This window comes from Musca domestica, unplaced genomic scaffold, assembly GCF_030504385.1.
Source record: "Musca domestica strain aabys unplaced genomic scaffold, Musca_domestica.polishedcontigs.V.1.1 3, whole genome shotgun sequence".
NCBI classification, from domain to species: domain Eukaryota; kingdom Metazoa; phylum Arthropoda; class Insecta; order Diptera; family Muscidae; genus Musca; species Musca domestica.
The window spans coordinates 23,480,754-23,495,683 of NW_026712299.1; the positions used below are offsets into that span (position 1 = coordinate 23,480,754).

Consider the following 14,930-nt stretch of genomic DNA (forward strand, 5'->3'; position numbering starts at 1 on the left):
AGATTAGTTCAAATGACCTAAATTTTGCCACATCCAACCGAATTTAGTGTAGAAGCAAGTACATCAGATTTGGTGAATCGGTTCAGAAATAGCTTCCATATACATGTTTCATCCGATTTGGGATTAAAACTCCTCACATGCGTAATATAAACCAGTAAGGAAAGCTCAAAAGTCGGGCGGGGCCGACTATATGATACCCTACACCACTGTGCATAATTAGGAGACCTCTCGTAAAAAGGTTTATACAGGGCATTTCAGAGCTGTATGAGATATTTGGTACAAAATCAAAATCTATCTAATTCTATCGTGCATTTTACGAACTATAGCTATCTCTGAACCGGGTTTCTCCAAATTTGACGTATTAGCTTCTAGACTGAATACGGTCTTATGTACGAAAATTAAAGCCATTTGGGCTGATATTGGCCATTTGATGCACAATTAACACGAAATCGGATGAAGATATATATGGCATATCCAAATCGGAACAGATTTTAATAAAATTAAAATCAACGATTTTTGGGCTTTATTTGATATCTGGTACCAAATATCATTCCTGTGGAGTGCATATTACGAATGTGAGGGACTTAAAAACCAAATCGGATGAAAGATATATATGGGAGCTATAGCTATATATGAACCGATTTTTACTAAAATTGGTGTACTTGCTTCTAAGCTGGTTTCTGTCGGATTTGCCAAAATTGATGCTATTACGGCCATTTGGTGGTCAATCACCAGAAATCGGATGAAGATATATATGGGAGCTATATCCAAATCTGAACCGATTTGCTCCTGAGCTCCATCTAATACCTGGTACCAAATATCACGGTTGTGGAGTGAATATTACGAATGTAAGGGACTAAAACACTAAATCGGATGAAACATATATATGGTTGCTATATCTATATCTGAACCGATTTTCACTAAATTTGATATACTTGCTTCTAGGCTGAATTTGGTCCGATGTACTAAAATTCAGTCCATTTGGACTTATATCGGCCATTTGGTGCACAATTAACCCGAAATCGGATGAAGATATATATGGGAGCTATATCCAAATCTGAACCGATTTCGATAAAATTACAAACAGCTATTTCTGGGCTGTATCTTATATCTGGTACCAAATATCATTCTTGCGGAGTGCATATTACGAATGTGAGAGGCTTAAACACCAAATCGGATAAAACATATATATGGGAGCTATAGCTGTTTCTGAACCGATTTTCTCCAAATTTGTTGTATTTGCTTTAAGGCTAATCTCGATCACATGTGCCAAAATTCGGGCCATTTGGGCTAATATTGGTCATTTGGTGGTCAATTAACCCGAAATCGGATGAAGATATATATGGAAGCTATATCCAAATCTGAACCGATTTCGATAAAATTTAAAACAGCTATTTCTGTGCTCCAGCTAATACCTGGTACCAAATATCACGGTTATGGAGTGCATAGTAGGAATGTGAGGGACTTAAAGATCAAATCGGATGAAAGATATATATGGGAGATATAGCTATATCTGAACCGATTTTCTCCAAATTTAATATACATGCTTCTAGGCTGAATTTGGTCCGATGTACTAAAATTCAGTCCATTTGAACTTATATCGGCCATTTGGTGCACATTTAACCCGAAATCGGATGAAGATATATATGGGAGCTATATCCAAATCTGAACCGATTTCGATAAAATTACAAACAGCTATTTCTGTGCTCCATCTAATACCTGGTACCAAATATCACGGTTGTGGAGTGCATAGTAGGAATGTGAGGGACTTAAAGATCAAATCGGTTAAAACATATATATGGGAGCTATAGCTGTTTCTGAACCGATTTTCTCCAAATTTGTTGTATTTGCTTTAAGGCTAATATCGGTTACATGTGCCAAAATTCGGGCCATTTGGGCTGATATTGGCCATTTGGTGGTCAATTAACCCGAAATCGGATGAAGATATATATGGGAGCTATATCCAAATCTGAACCGATTTCGATAAAATTTAAAACAGCTATTTCTGTGCTCCATCTAATACCTGGTACCAAATATCACGGTTGTGGAGTGCATAGTAGGAATGTGAGGGACTTAAAGATCAAATCGGATGAAAGATATATATGGGAGCTATAGCTATATCTGAACCGATTTTCTCCAAATTTGATATACTTGCTTCTAGGCCGAACTCGGTTGGGTGTGCCAAAATTCAGGTAATTTGGACTGATAGTGGACATTTGGTGCACATTTAACCCGAAATCGGATGAAGATATATATGGGAGCTATATCTAAATTTGATCCGATTCTCACCAATTTCAATAGGGTTCGTCCTTGGGCCAAAAAAATATTGTTTGGAAAATTTCATCTCAATCGGATAATAAATGCGACCTGCATTTTGTTCACAAGAATACATGGACAGACGGACGGACGGACAGACGGACTGACATGCATAAATCGACTCAGAAAGTGATTCTATGAAGGTTCTCAAAAGTAACTATGGGTCTATCTCGTTTCCTTCTCCATGTTAAAAACAAATGCACAAACACATAATACCCTTACCACTATGTGGTGTAGGGTATAAAGACCGCAATTGCCAAATCTTAATTACTTTTAAGTCTAATAAAAATAATCCTACCGATTTCAACAAATATTTATTTTTCACCTCCATTTTTTTCTTCTGAAATTTAAGGCATTGAATTACTTTAAAATCTTGCATTCCATTAGTCTACTTTAATTTCCAAATCACACCTCTTCTAATCCCTAAAATTAAATTGTATAAAACAAGGAGAAAAATATCTAAAGCTTATAGAACATTAACCTCAAATAAAGAACTTTAGAGACAGACCCAGTAGTAGACAAATTAATAGTCGTAACATAGAATAATAGCTGAAATACAAAAACAAAGAACTGTTTGTTCAAACTACCGTAGGCATTTCCCATTTTCCATTTTAATGCTCACCCACTCCCTCATCCTACAATCCATTCAATATTTCATTCACACCAAAATCAGTAGCATAGGAGCAGCAAACAACATCAGCACCCACTAACAACTTTAGCAAAACTATCGTTAGTTAGTGAAACTTCCATGCCGTCCTCAGATTTCACAGCAAGTCCAAGTTTAAGTTTGTCTGTGCATTGTTGTTGTAACCACTTTTTTAATTTTTTTTGTTTTGTTTTTGTTTGCTTTGCCATACTTCTGCCGTGGTGTTAGTTTTATTCCATATAGAGAAAAGCCGGGAACATGCTGAAATGCTGGAGTGCATGTGCGTTCAGCCTTCAATGTAAAACAATGTTGCATCATTGAACAGCACCACAAATACACCCACAACAATTGGAGAGGAGGCATAAATGCCATAGCTAAAGTACTTGAATTCTTTAAGCGTTATTTGCAATTCATTCACTCTCACCAGGGGTATTTGTTTTGAGCTTTCTTTCCATGCTGCAAATGCTGAGCTGTGTGAAAATATGCAATAGCCAAAGACAAACACCCTGGTGTGGTGGGAGATGGGGTGGAGTATCTGTGATATTTACTGTGTGAAGTTATTAGAATAATTGAGAGCATCTCGTCTGAGAGAGAGAGAGAGGAAGAAAGTGTGAGTGATAACGAAGCACACCACATTTTGTAGACATTTCCGTGGAGACTAGAGAGTAAAGAGCGGGAGGTTTATTCAAATGAGAGTGTGGTATAAAGCAATGTTGAAATATTATCTACGACGACTCACCACTTGTGCCGGCCACAAGCAACACATGTTACAATTATGGCAAAACATATGGTTAATAATTACCGGCACATTGAAGGGGAGGGAAACAAAAAATTATAAAAATGTGTTAAAGTAATATATCGAAAGAGGAATGTCAAGAAGACCGGATATTCCACTTTGTAATTGGATTAATGTGCAAATATAATTTCCAATAAGACGTAAAGAACATCTAATAAGTTTGAACGAATCAGACGGTATTGGCAGTTCTATACCCTTAGCTATTAGTAACTAAGAAGTGTGAAGAAATGCAGAATTAAGAAAGTGTGGACAAAGAAATCCCATGTTCAAGATATGTGCGAAGATTGAAGAGAATAGTCTACCCGTTTCATAATTTATTAGAGCTAATATTATACAAATATGATTTAGTGCGGAGATACTTGATGTAGCTAGCCGATTAAGACCAGGAAAATATATTGGTGAACTAATTGTGGTTTATATGGGCATATATGGATTTTTTAAGTACGTCATTATGCTTGTAACCCATCGTAATTGTAATAATCATAATCGAGTCGATTTCGGCATGTGTGTCCATACATGGTAAATTTTAATCACCCTACAGGACGCAATTATGGTCCGATCTTTACGAAATATAATTTTATAATTGTAGCACCACATTTATAGATTGTAGTGGACCAAAGAATTATTTTTTCTAGTTTTGTAGTCACTGTAAAAGGGACTAATGTAATCCAATCGACGCGTACTTTTCATGGGGTAAGCCAGAACACACCAAAATCTTTTTTCATTCAATCGCGATTATTTTAAATACTGAAAGTCAGCAAAGAATGGCAAAAGTTGGGCTAGGCCGACTTTATTATACCCTACACCACTTTGCATATACAGTAGAGCTACACATAGAAAATAAACGCTTTTATGGGGAACTAAAACATATAAAATATGATCGTATTTGAATGCATATAATTCATGAAAATCTATTCTATTTGAGCTGATACTACACTTTTGTTGTATCTGAAAGTTGGCACCAAATATGGAGAGTATTTTACGGGTGTGAAGAAGTAAAATACAAAATCGGCTGAAACATGTGTGTGGTATCTATAGCTATATCTTAACCGATTTTTACCAAATTTCATACACTTTCTTGCAGGATTAATTCGTTCGTATGTGCCAAAATCATTCAATTCGGGTTTATATTAAAACATTTGGTGAACAATAAACTTTAAATCGAGTAAAGAACTTCAAAAAAGTAAAATATATGGGACCTATATCCAAATCTCAACCGATCTCGATAAAATTTGGCAAAAGTATTTCTGAGATGTATTTGATATTTTTCTCCGAGTATGGTTGTTATGGAGTGCATATTACGGCTGTGGAGGAAAAATTTAACAAATCGGAGAAAATATACATATGGGATCTGTATCTGTATCTCAATTTCCACCAAATGCGACATTTGGCGTACAAAAAAATTCAAATCGGTCGGAGCTATATCTTAATTTTATTCGATTATGTCCAATTCCAATAGGGTCCGTCCTTGGCCTAAACAAACGATTTGTGAAAAATATTATCGATCGGGCAATAAATGCGAGAGAGGGACGGACAGACGGACATGCATAAATCAACTCAGAATGTAATTCTATGCAGATCATCAACAAGAACTATGGGTCTAACTCGCTTCCTTCTCTATGTTAGAAACAAATGCACAAAGACATAATACCCCAGTGTGGTGCAGGTTATAGTTATATTGGCATAGCGTATAATGAGCACCATAAAATAGGGGCGTAAGCACTCCACCATACTTTGGGGCATATGTACTAAATTTGTCATTCCGTTTGTAATTCATTGAAATAAGCTTTTTAGATCCCATAAATATATTCTTGACCATCATAATAATCTAAGTCGATTTAGCCACGTTAATTTGTCTGTGCGTCTGCTGGATAAAATTTATTTTACGCCTGATTAAAAAGGTTTCCCCTTTTTATTGAGCCCAATATAATTGTAGATCAGATTTATTCCCAGAATTGTTTCACCGGAATTGTTTCAAATTAGGTATTTGAAGTTCGTTATGGATACTACAGCTTATGACTTAAAATTGTCTGTGCAGGTCCACGTCTTCGTATAGCCCCCATTTAACGGTACCTCTCTACATTTGGTATTTTGATGATTTTAGCGTAATTATTCACAGGAGTAGTTTCAAATTACGTATTTAGAGTTCGTAATGGGAACTACAGTCTGTGACACAAAATATTTTATGCAGGTCCAATTCTTCGTATAGGCACCATATATCAGGCCTCCCTATATTCGGTATTTTGACGATTTTAGGTACAATACTCACCGAAATTATTTGAGATGTCGTATTTGAAATTCGTAATGAATGCTACAGCCTGTGACAGAAAATTGTCTATGCAGGGCCAGGTCTTCGTATAGCTTCGATATAACGGCAACACCCTATATATGGTATTTTGAAGATGCTACATTATACCCGTTTATAAGATGGTAATGGCTTATAACAAACAATGCCTATGTAGGTCCACGTCATATAGACCCCAATATAACGTCTATTTTTATTTTTTGAAAAAAAAAAATAGACACCAATATAATGTCTATTTTTATATATTTATTTTATTTTATTTATTTATTTATTTTTATTTTTTTTTTTTTTTTGAAAATTACCAAATTCGTTCCAAATGGTGGAGGGTATTCAAAGTTCGGAACTTACGGCTTTTTAACTTTTTGTTTGTTTCTGCCCCTGACAATATAACCAATGCAACATTTTGGTCTTCAATTAAAAAGGATTTTTTTCGTTGTATTGAAAAATCGGATTCACATCGAGTAGGTTGTTGGTGGTAAGGCAGTTTATATAGACTTAAAAAAATGTTTAAAATTCAGAAGATTTATATTTAATAATAATGTTCATATGCAAGAATTTGCTATTTAGACATAATAGTTTTTTTTTCTTATCTGATTGCAAAGGATATTTTTTTATATTCGTAATTATGATATTTATCACTTAAATTCTAATAGTTCTTTTTTATGTGGGCTTATAACCCTTATCAATTTAAGGCCTCAACCGTTTCTTCATATTTCATTTTTAACTCCATAATCCATTATTATTATATTTTTAATTCCTAAGCACATCAATCAAAATTTATTCCCACGTAGACATTTAACTCAACATACCGGCACACATACACTCAGCCCTAAAGCGTTTAATTTAATTCATTCATTTTTTCGCAAAAACATATGATTTGAAATGGGATTTAGCAAAATGTAATAAAAGGTAACGGTATTTTTTGTTTACATATTCTCTCTCACGGCGTGAATAACTTTGCAGAAGAGCAAAGCAAATTTGCAGTTGGCGAGAGAAAGTATTTTCTAACGCTTTCACAAACAAAATTTGGGTCCCGCACATTCTCAATTATGTTCTCTTTTGTTGCTTGAAATGACTCTCATTCATGGTTATATTTTCTTTGACTCCCTCTCACTGCAAAGCCAAAGCTCTGATAATGAAAACTTCACCATATCTTGGTGGAGTTGGTGTGTTGAACTCCCAAAAAAATAAATGAAACGAACGAAACAGCCAGGCAAACGAAATAACTTTAGACTTCCTGTATGTTGGACAGTTTCCTGCCAGGATACTGAAATTCAGTTGAGCTTTGGTAATAGACGTTAACGGTACAACGAGCGGATAAACGTCTTTTTAGTTCGTATTTTTTTCCTCCACACTTGTGATTGAGTGATTGAATTGATGTGGAGTGTAGACGAGAGTGTGTGTGCAGCACGAAGGACTAGCTGTGTGTGCGTTTGTGCGTGTTTTCGTAACCGTTAAGGGTAGCTGCGGCATTAAAAACAATCTAACGAATCCAGTCAAACAAAATTCTAACGGCAATTTTCCCCATGCGGACAGCGAAAACGAAGTGCAGTGTATTTCTTCTTCGCATCCAGAAGAACACGGAATTTTAATGAAAAATTAAAGCAAAGCAGACAACGAAAAATAACGAACGAAGCAAACAAGCAAACGAGCGAGCGAACAATTTAGAATTCCCGGTACCTATTCTAAAGTTGTAAATGTGAATGAACACAGGAATTGAAGTTAAATTCAAGTAACAAGGGTGGCATGCTTGCCGCTACAACGCTTTGAGTGAAGTGAAGGTGTGGAGTGAAAAAATGCAAGGAAATGATTTGGGCCATGAAGCGATAACGATATCCAACCATAACAAGTTAATGAAATGTACATAAAATATGAATAAAGATTGGCAAGATTGCAAGTGAAATTTTTTGCAAGCATACTTTAAGGATGTACATTAAAGATAAACGAATTTTAAAGCATACTTTATGGATTTACATTAAACTGAAAATATGAATGCATGTTAAATCACAGTTTGGAGGCATTTCTTAAATATACCATTTTTATTGCATACCTTCAAGGCGGCACACTTAAGTGTTGTGATTTGCAGCATTCTTTAACAACTTAACAAGACCAATAAAATGTTTTGAATTGCCATTGCCATAAAAACAAACAAATAAAATCGACAAATGTTAAGACCCTTCAAACCGAAAATGCCATACACAAACTTCCTCAACTCATAAGTTAAGCCGGGAAATGTGTGTTTTTATTGTTCTCACCAAAATAACCATAAAAAGTGAAATCTGCATAAAGGAAATAATTGAAATTTAAACAAAGTCATAAAACAGCATAGCTTGAAGGTGTTGATAAATATATTTTTTAAGAAAAAAAAACAAAAAATAAATTGCTTCACATCAAATGCTAACAAAACCCACTAGAATGTAAAAGCAAAAAAAATATTCACCTGACATAGGCATTATTACCAAAATTATACACATAAATCAAGCTTTCCAACAAAATACTATCGTTACACATATTTCTCTAAAATAACAAAAACAAACGCAAATAAGTGGAATTTTCCAAACCGCAAAAAAAGAAAATCGTATCTACCCAAACCACAATCGCTATCCACAAAGAATAAAAAATATATAAACGTAGTTTTATCGTAATAAAGTAAAAACAAAAAAAACAACCACAATAACAAATTGAGTTGAAGAAGAGCATAACATCATCAAGAAAATGCTATCACAACACCGGTATTGTTAGTTCAGGCTTGGCTTTTCCGTTTCCCTTTTTGTTATTTGTGGTGCCAGCGTGTGTGTTTTTCGTATACGTGTGTGTCTGTGTGTAGAAGTGTATTGCAAAAAAAACCAAAAGGAATATCTATCTTTTCTGGCTGACTGGCTGGTTGGCTGGCAAACAGCCTTAGCCTAGAGGTTAGACATATCTTTATCCTCAAGTTAAACATACACACACAACAAAAATATATAACAAAAGATTATTACATTTTTCTTTTGGCCAAACCAAAACAACAACAGTAACAGCAAAAAAAAAAAACTCAAAACGAATACCAACAATAACAACCTCAACAAAATACCAACAACAACCAAATATGGATCTACGCTTTATATTCATTGTATTTTTATTAAAATGGAATTATACACAAGGTAGGTATATGTTAGAATGTAAGTTGTGCTACATGTGTGTGTGTGTGTGTTGTGCCAGTATTTGTGAATTATTGCAAAAAATACTACCATGATATTTTTCTATATATTTCTGCTATTGTTAGGAAATGAATTACATGAATGCCATTTTTTATCCCTACCTGTGTGTTACTTAAGTGGATTACTAAAGGCAAGAAAATAATTGAACATATAGATACGGGAAGGGGATACCATTAATGAAATAAAAAAAATCAGTAAGACCAAATGCTGGAGTTAGTAAACGTATTTTATAAAATCGGAGCCAATGGACTAAGTTTATAAAAATAAAAAAAATGTATGCTTTTATGAAGATACATGCATAGGAAAAAGGCAATTGCGAAAAAAATTATCAATTCTACTTTGATATTAAATAAATTCGATTATCACAATTCAAGAATATTTCCTTAGTATGGAAGATGATATTGGAACGAATGATTTTAATGTAAACCTATCAAATTAAGAAACCAAAGCAAAATTCGTAAAACTTTAAATTTGATGCTGATACATTTTCTGAGTGCTATGTTTTCTGAAGGATAAAAATCTTAGAAAGAGCAGTATGGGGTAGAGAATTGAGAGATACAAAGTCGTATCATACCAAAAAAAAACCAAATAAATAAAAAAGCTGTAAGTTTGGCGGGCCGAACTTTGAATACCCTCTGCCATTTGGTACAAATTTAATAATTTTCAAAAAAATAAAATCCGTTAAAAATTCCGTTAAAATCCTGAAAATAACTAATGTAGCCGTATATTAGAGTTTATACGACGACTTGGATCTGCATAGGCAACTTTTGTCACAAGCTATTACAATATTCAAATGCGAAACTTAAAAAAAAAATCTGTTAAAAAAATATATAGGGAGGTACCATGGTGGTTATAAAACGTGGATCTGCACAAACAATTTTCTGTCATAGGCTGTAATAGCAATTACGAACTTCAAATAACAAATTTGAAACAATTCCGGTGAAAAATATCGCTAAAATCATCAAATTACCGAATATCGGGGGGTACCGTTATATGGGGGCTATACGAAGACGTGGGCCTGCACAGACAATTTTCTGTCATAGGATGTAGCGTCCATTACGAAATTCAAATACAAAATTTGAAACACTTCCGGTAAATAATGTCGCTAAAATCATCAAAATACCGCATATCAGGAGGTACCGTTGTATGGGCGCTATACGAAGACGTGGACCTTCATGGCCCATTTTCAATACCAAAAGTCCTGCAGACATAGCACACATTTGAGTAAAATTTTATTAACCTACTTCATTTCGTTCGGAAGCTAGAGTGATTTCCACAGACGGACAGACGGGCGGACATTGATAAATCGACAAAGAATTTTATGCTGATCAAGAATATATATACTTTGTGAGGTCTCAAATGTATATTTCGAGGTGTTACAAACGGAATGACAAACTTAATATACCCTCCATACTATGGTGGAGGGTATAAAAAATTTTTCCGATCTTCCACAGTAATGAGGAAAAAAAGTGTTACTTTTAAATGCGAGCGACCTACGAAATGCATGCGTTTTTATAACCTCCATCTTGGAAAGGAGGGTATATTAACTTTGTCATTGCTTTTATACCATCCCTAAATATACGTCGTAGACCCCATGAAGTATATATATATATTCATGACCAGCATAAAATGCTAAGTCGATTTAACGATATCTGTTGGTCTGTCCGCCTGTCTGTCTGTTGAAATCACGATACAGCCCACATTATGTGACGTTGAGATTCAAATAATTTGTATTGTGTCTAGGATGGTTGGTTTTATAGAATGAGATATATCGGTCCACGTTTTGCTATATAATGGTACCTCCTGATATTCGGTTTTTGATGATTTTCGCAACATTCACGGGTTTGTCAAAAATTTGGCATTTATATATCATAATGGGTTCTAGCTCCGGTAGCGAAGCTCGTTGACAGTAAAATATAAAGGGGACAAGTTAAAAAAAAAAAAAGCATTTGGTATCGTGAAGTTATAGGTCGTTGCAAAGCTGTCATCAAAACATGATTTGTACACATCTAAGCCGTCCATGTGACTACGTTTCTGTATATGATGAAGAAAATGGAATGGAATTTGGAGGTTTTTAAATGCTTTTTTTATATATATATGGAATTCCTAACGTTGAAGTAAGGTTTAGAAAGTTGACATCTTCCAGAACCTAGAATTTTATGACAAATAATTTTGTTGAATATTTTGACTTTTTTGAATTTTAATTTTGTTGAATATTTTGACTTTTTTGACCTTTTAACCATATTTTTATTTAAAGAGGACCAAAAGTAACTCTTTTTTGACTAGCTTGAGGGTTCAAATTTTTATAATAAATTTTCATTTGACTCAAAATTAAATATTTCTCGTATTTTTATCTTCAGTATTGCTGAAAACATGGCATAAAATATAATCGGAAAATTCTAAAAGTGTTGAAGAGAAAAAAAAAAAAAAAACTTATACGCCGATGTTTTTTGTCCATTTTATTCCTATATTTCCCTCGACCATCTCCAGAAATTTTAGCATTTTATTCTGACGCTAACCCTGACTCGGAGAGAAAAGTTCGTCAGAATCGAGTCATAATGTGACCTGTACATTGATTTCAAAATACCATACACGGACTCACCGAAGCACATAGCTAGATCGCTAGTCAAAAAATTATTTTCGGCATACCACATAGTAAAAAAATTGAGATTAAAAAATCGTAAACTAAAACCTAACTCAAACTTCAAAATATTCTCATGCTACTAATTTTTAACTAGTGAATTTAAATCTGAATTACTAACCAAATTCCGAAGTTTTGGCACTTTCTAATTGTTTCAATTTCTCTCGCAAAATATAGAGAATATTACACAATATATGGGCAATATTTTAAAATTGACATTAAAGTTTGAAACCAAATTCTTCTTGTATTTATATTTTATTCGCAAAGATTTGTTAAAAAAAAATTACTAATGCGTTTCCGATCTTCACTGAAATGTCGGGTATTGGACGTAACGCTGAAATAATTCAGATTAAGAAATTAGATGAAGAGTGATATTTTTGACAATCAATTCAACAATTGTGTTCGACCGAATGATGTGTGAGATTTGTTCATTTTTTTAATATCTGGAAGATATGGCAACTTTTTAACTTTGACCCTATAAAAGGCTAACACCAGTTTTAGATATTTTGACGACATAAAACGTATTTTTCAGCCAATACATGTAAAATTGTTCTATCATATCTCAATTTTAATAATATGTAAAAAATTGATAATTGTTTCAAATTTGTTTATGATTCTCTATAAAGGAGCAGTCCTGTTTTGCAAGATTTCGACGGAAATATTGTAGAATTATCCTCTGTTTTAGAACTGTAAAAAATCGATTAGATTTGTATTTCTTACAGGAAAATTGGTTATCATAGCTATACTTCCACATTCCAGCAGGCTCTGGAACAGAGCATTAACGTTTGATGACATTCATTAGAAATACCTAGATGCCCTAAATAAACGCTACTGTAAAAAATCGTTTGACTAAATTTATCAAATTAATTGTCATAAAATATAAATTGTGTGAAATTGACTCTCAAGCATTACGTAAGATTACATTAAGTAGTCTTCTATTAACAAAAAATGGAAAAAAACTCTTAAAAATGCAATTAATTTAAAAAAAAATTAAATTTTACCTTACAAAAGACAACATTAAATTTAAAAATACCCTTTACCAAAAGTTCCATTACAATGCCACCTTAAATTATGACCCTATAATCTTATTCTCAACCAAAAATAAATGCTTCCATGATAATGCAAACGTTTCACCAAAAAAAAAAAAATATCTTTAATAAACCCAACAAATTTAATAATCTTGCAAAATATGTTGGAGAAAGGAAGTGTTTCAAGATTATGTTCACCTATTGGGAAAACAACAACACCATAAGGTGAACGAACGTACGTATGTACCTTGGCAGGTGCCCCAAATAATTTGTGGAAGAAAATCCAAAAAGGAATATACCAAACAGCAAAATTAGGGCAAATATTTACTACAAGTTGCGTGCCAAAATACAATTTGAAATATTCTGTTCTCAGGTTATGTTTCGTAAATAACTACTTTATTAAAATTGGTTAAATATTTTTGGGAAATTTAATTTAAAGACCGGGTAGGGGGAAGATTTTGATGAACTTGGCGATGACAAATTGATGAAAAGGGTAAATGTTATTGAAAAGAGGGTTTATAATTTCGGGGTTACTTGGTATTTAAGAATTTTTTTTTTGTATATAAAAAAAAAAATAGGAATCTGTTTCAATTCCAAGAATTTGTTAACCGTTAAACAAAATAATAAATGCATTAACAAATCAATTAAAATATATAAATAAACTTATAAATAAATGAAAAATTTAATAAGTGACTAACTAAGGGAGAAAATAAATACGAACTACAACTCTTATCAACGAAAAAAAATAATTACGGCGAAAGTCCAGCAGATTGTGAAAGTAGAGCTAGAAATAGAAGACACATATTTTGGCTTTTGAAAGTTTACATTGCAAAGCAACCTATATGGAGGAGAAAGGTCCTACCATCTTCTACAGTTTTTGAAATTTTCGGATTAGGATTTCTTGTATGAGTTTATTCTAAAATCGTCAACAAAACAACATTTTAGAAGGATGACGTCGAAGACAAAGACATATTTCAAACAACAATTTGCATCAATTTTCCAAAAAAAAAAAAAAAAAAAAAAAAACGATAAAGAAAGTCCTAAAGTTGGGCGGGGCCGACTTTTTAATACCCTACATCACTTTGCTAATTTAGTAGAGCTCCACGTAACAATTAAAAGTTTTTATGGGAGAATTCAATCATACACGCTATGATCATAATTATAATTTATAAATATAATTCAGATAAAGATATATATGGGAGCTACATCCAAATCTGAACCGATCACGACAAAATTTGGCAAAGATATTTCTGAGCTGTATTTGATATATTCCCCTACATATCTTTGTTACTGAGTGCATATTACGGCTGTGGGTAACAAATACTACAAATCGGATGAAAAATATATATGGGAGCTATAGCTATATCTGAACCGATTTCGATCAAATTTTGCATACTTATTTTCAGGCCTAATTTGGTTGTATGTGCAAAATTCCATACTATTCGGGCTGATATTACACGTTTGGAGCACAGTAACAGGCAAATCGCACGAAGATATATATGGGAGCTATATCTAAATTTCTACCGATAATCTCCAATTTCAATAGGGTTCGTCCTTGGGCTAAACAAATGATTCGTGCAAAATTTCATCTCAATCGGATAATAAATACAACCTGCATTTTGTTCATAAGTATACATGGACAGACATGCATAAATCAGTTCGGAAAGTGATTCTATGCAGATCATCAAAAGGAACTATGGGTCTATCTCGCTTGAAAATTAAATGTTTCATTTCTTTTTTTAACAGTTAATTTAACACGTTTCCAGTGCAAGTCAAAATCTCCCTTAATACTTTATTTTTCGGGCCAGGTATCAAAGGAAAAATTATTCGAATATAATTGTGAGTCTCCGAACAAAAGAATTTGGTATATACACCTATATACAATAGCTAGTCTGGATTGTGGAAAAGTTCAAGAGGACTTGATAGTAATCGTTTGTATATCAAATCCCGAAAGGAGTTTTGGATTCTTAGGCCAAACGTTGTAAATGCCTTCATATA

General features: G+C 33.4%; 1 protein-coding gene across 2 annotated transcripts in view; it reads left to right on the top strand.

Moving 5' to 3' along the window:
- Positions 1-7,357: 7,357 nt before the first annotated feature.
- LOC101887284 (protein sax-3) overlaps positions 7,358-14,930 on the top strand; it is a 273,480-nt gene continuing 265,907 nt past the window's right edge. For both annotated transcript variants that reach the window (XM_059124601.1, XM_059124600.1), the window contains exon 1: positions 7,358-9,206. In XM_059124601.1, coding sequence (XP_058980584.1) covers positions 9,152-9,206 — 55 coding nt within the window. In that variant the 5' untranslated portion in view covers positions 7,358-9,151. The remainder of the gene's footprint in view (positions 9,207-14,930) is intronic.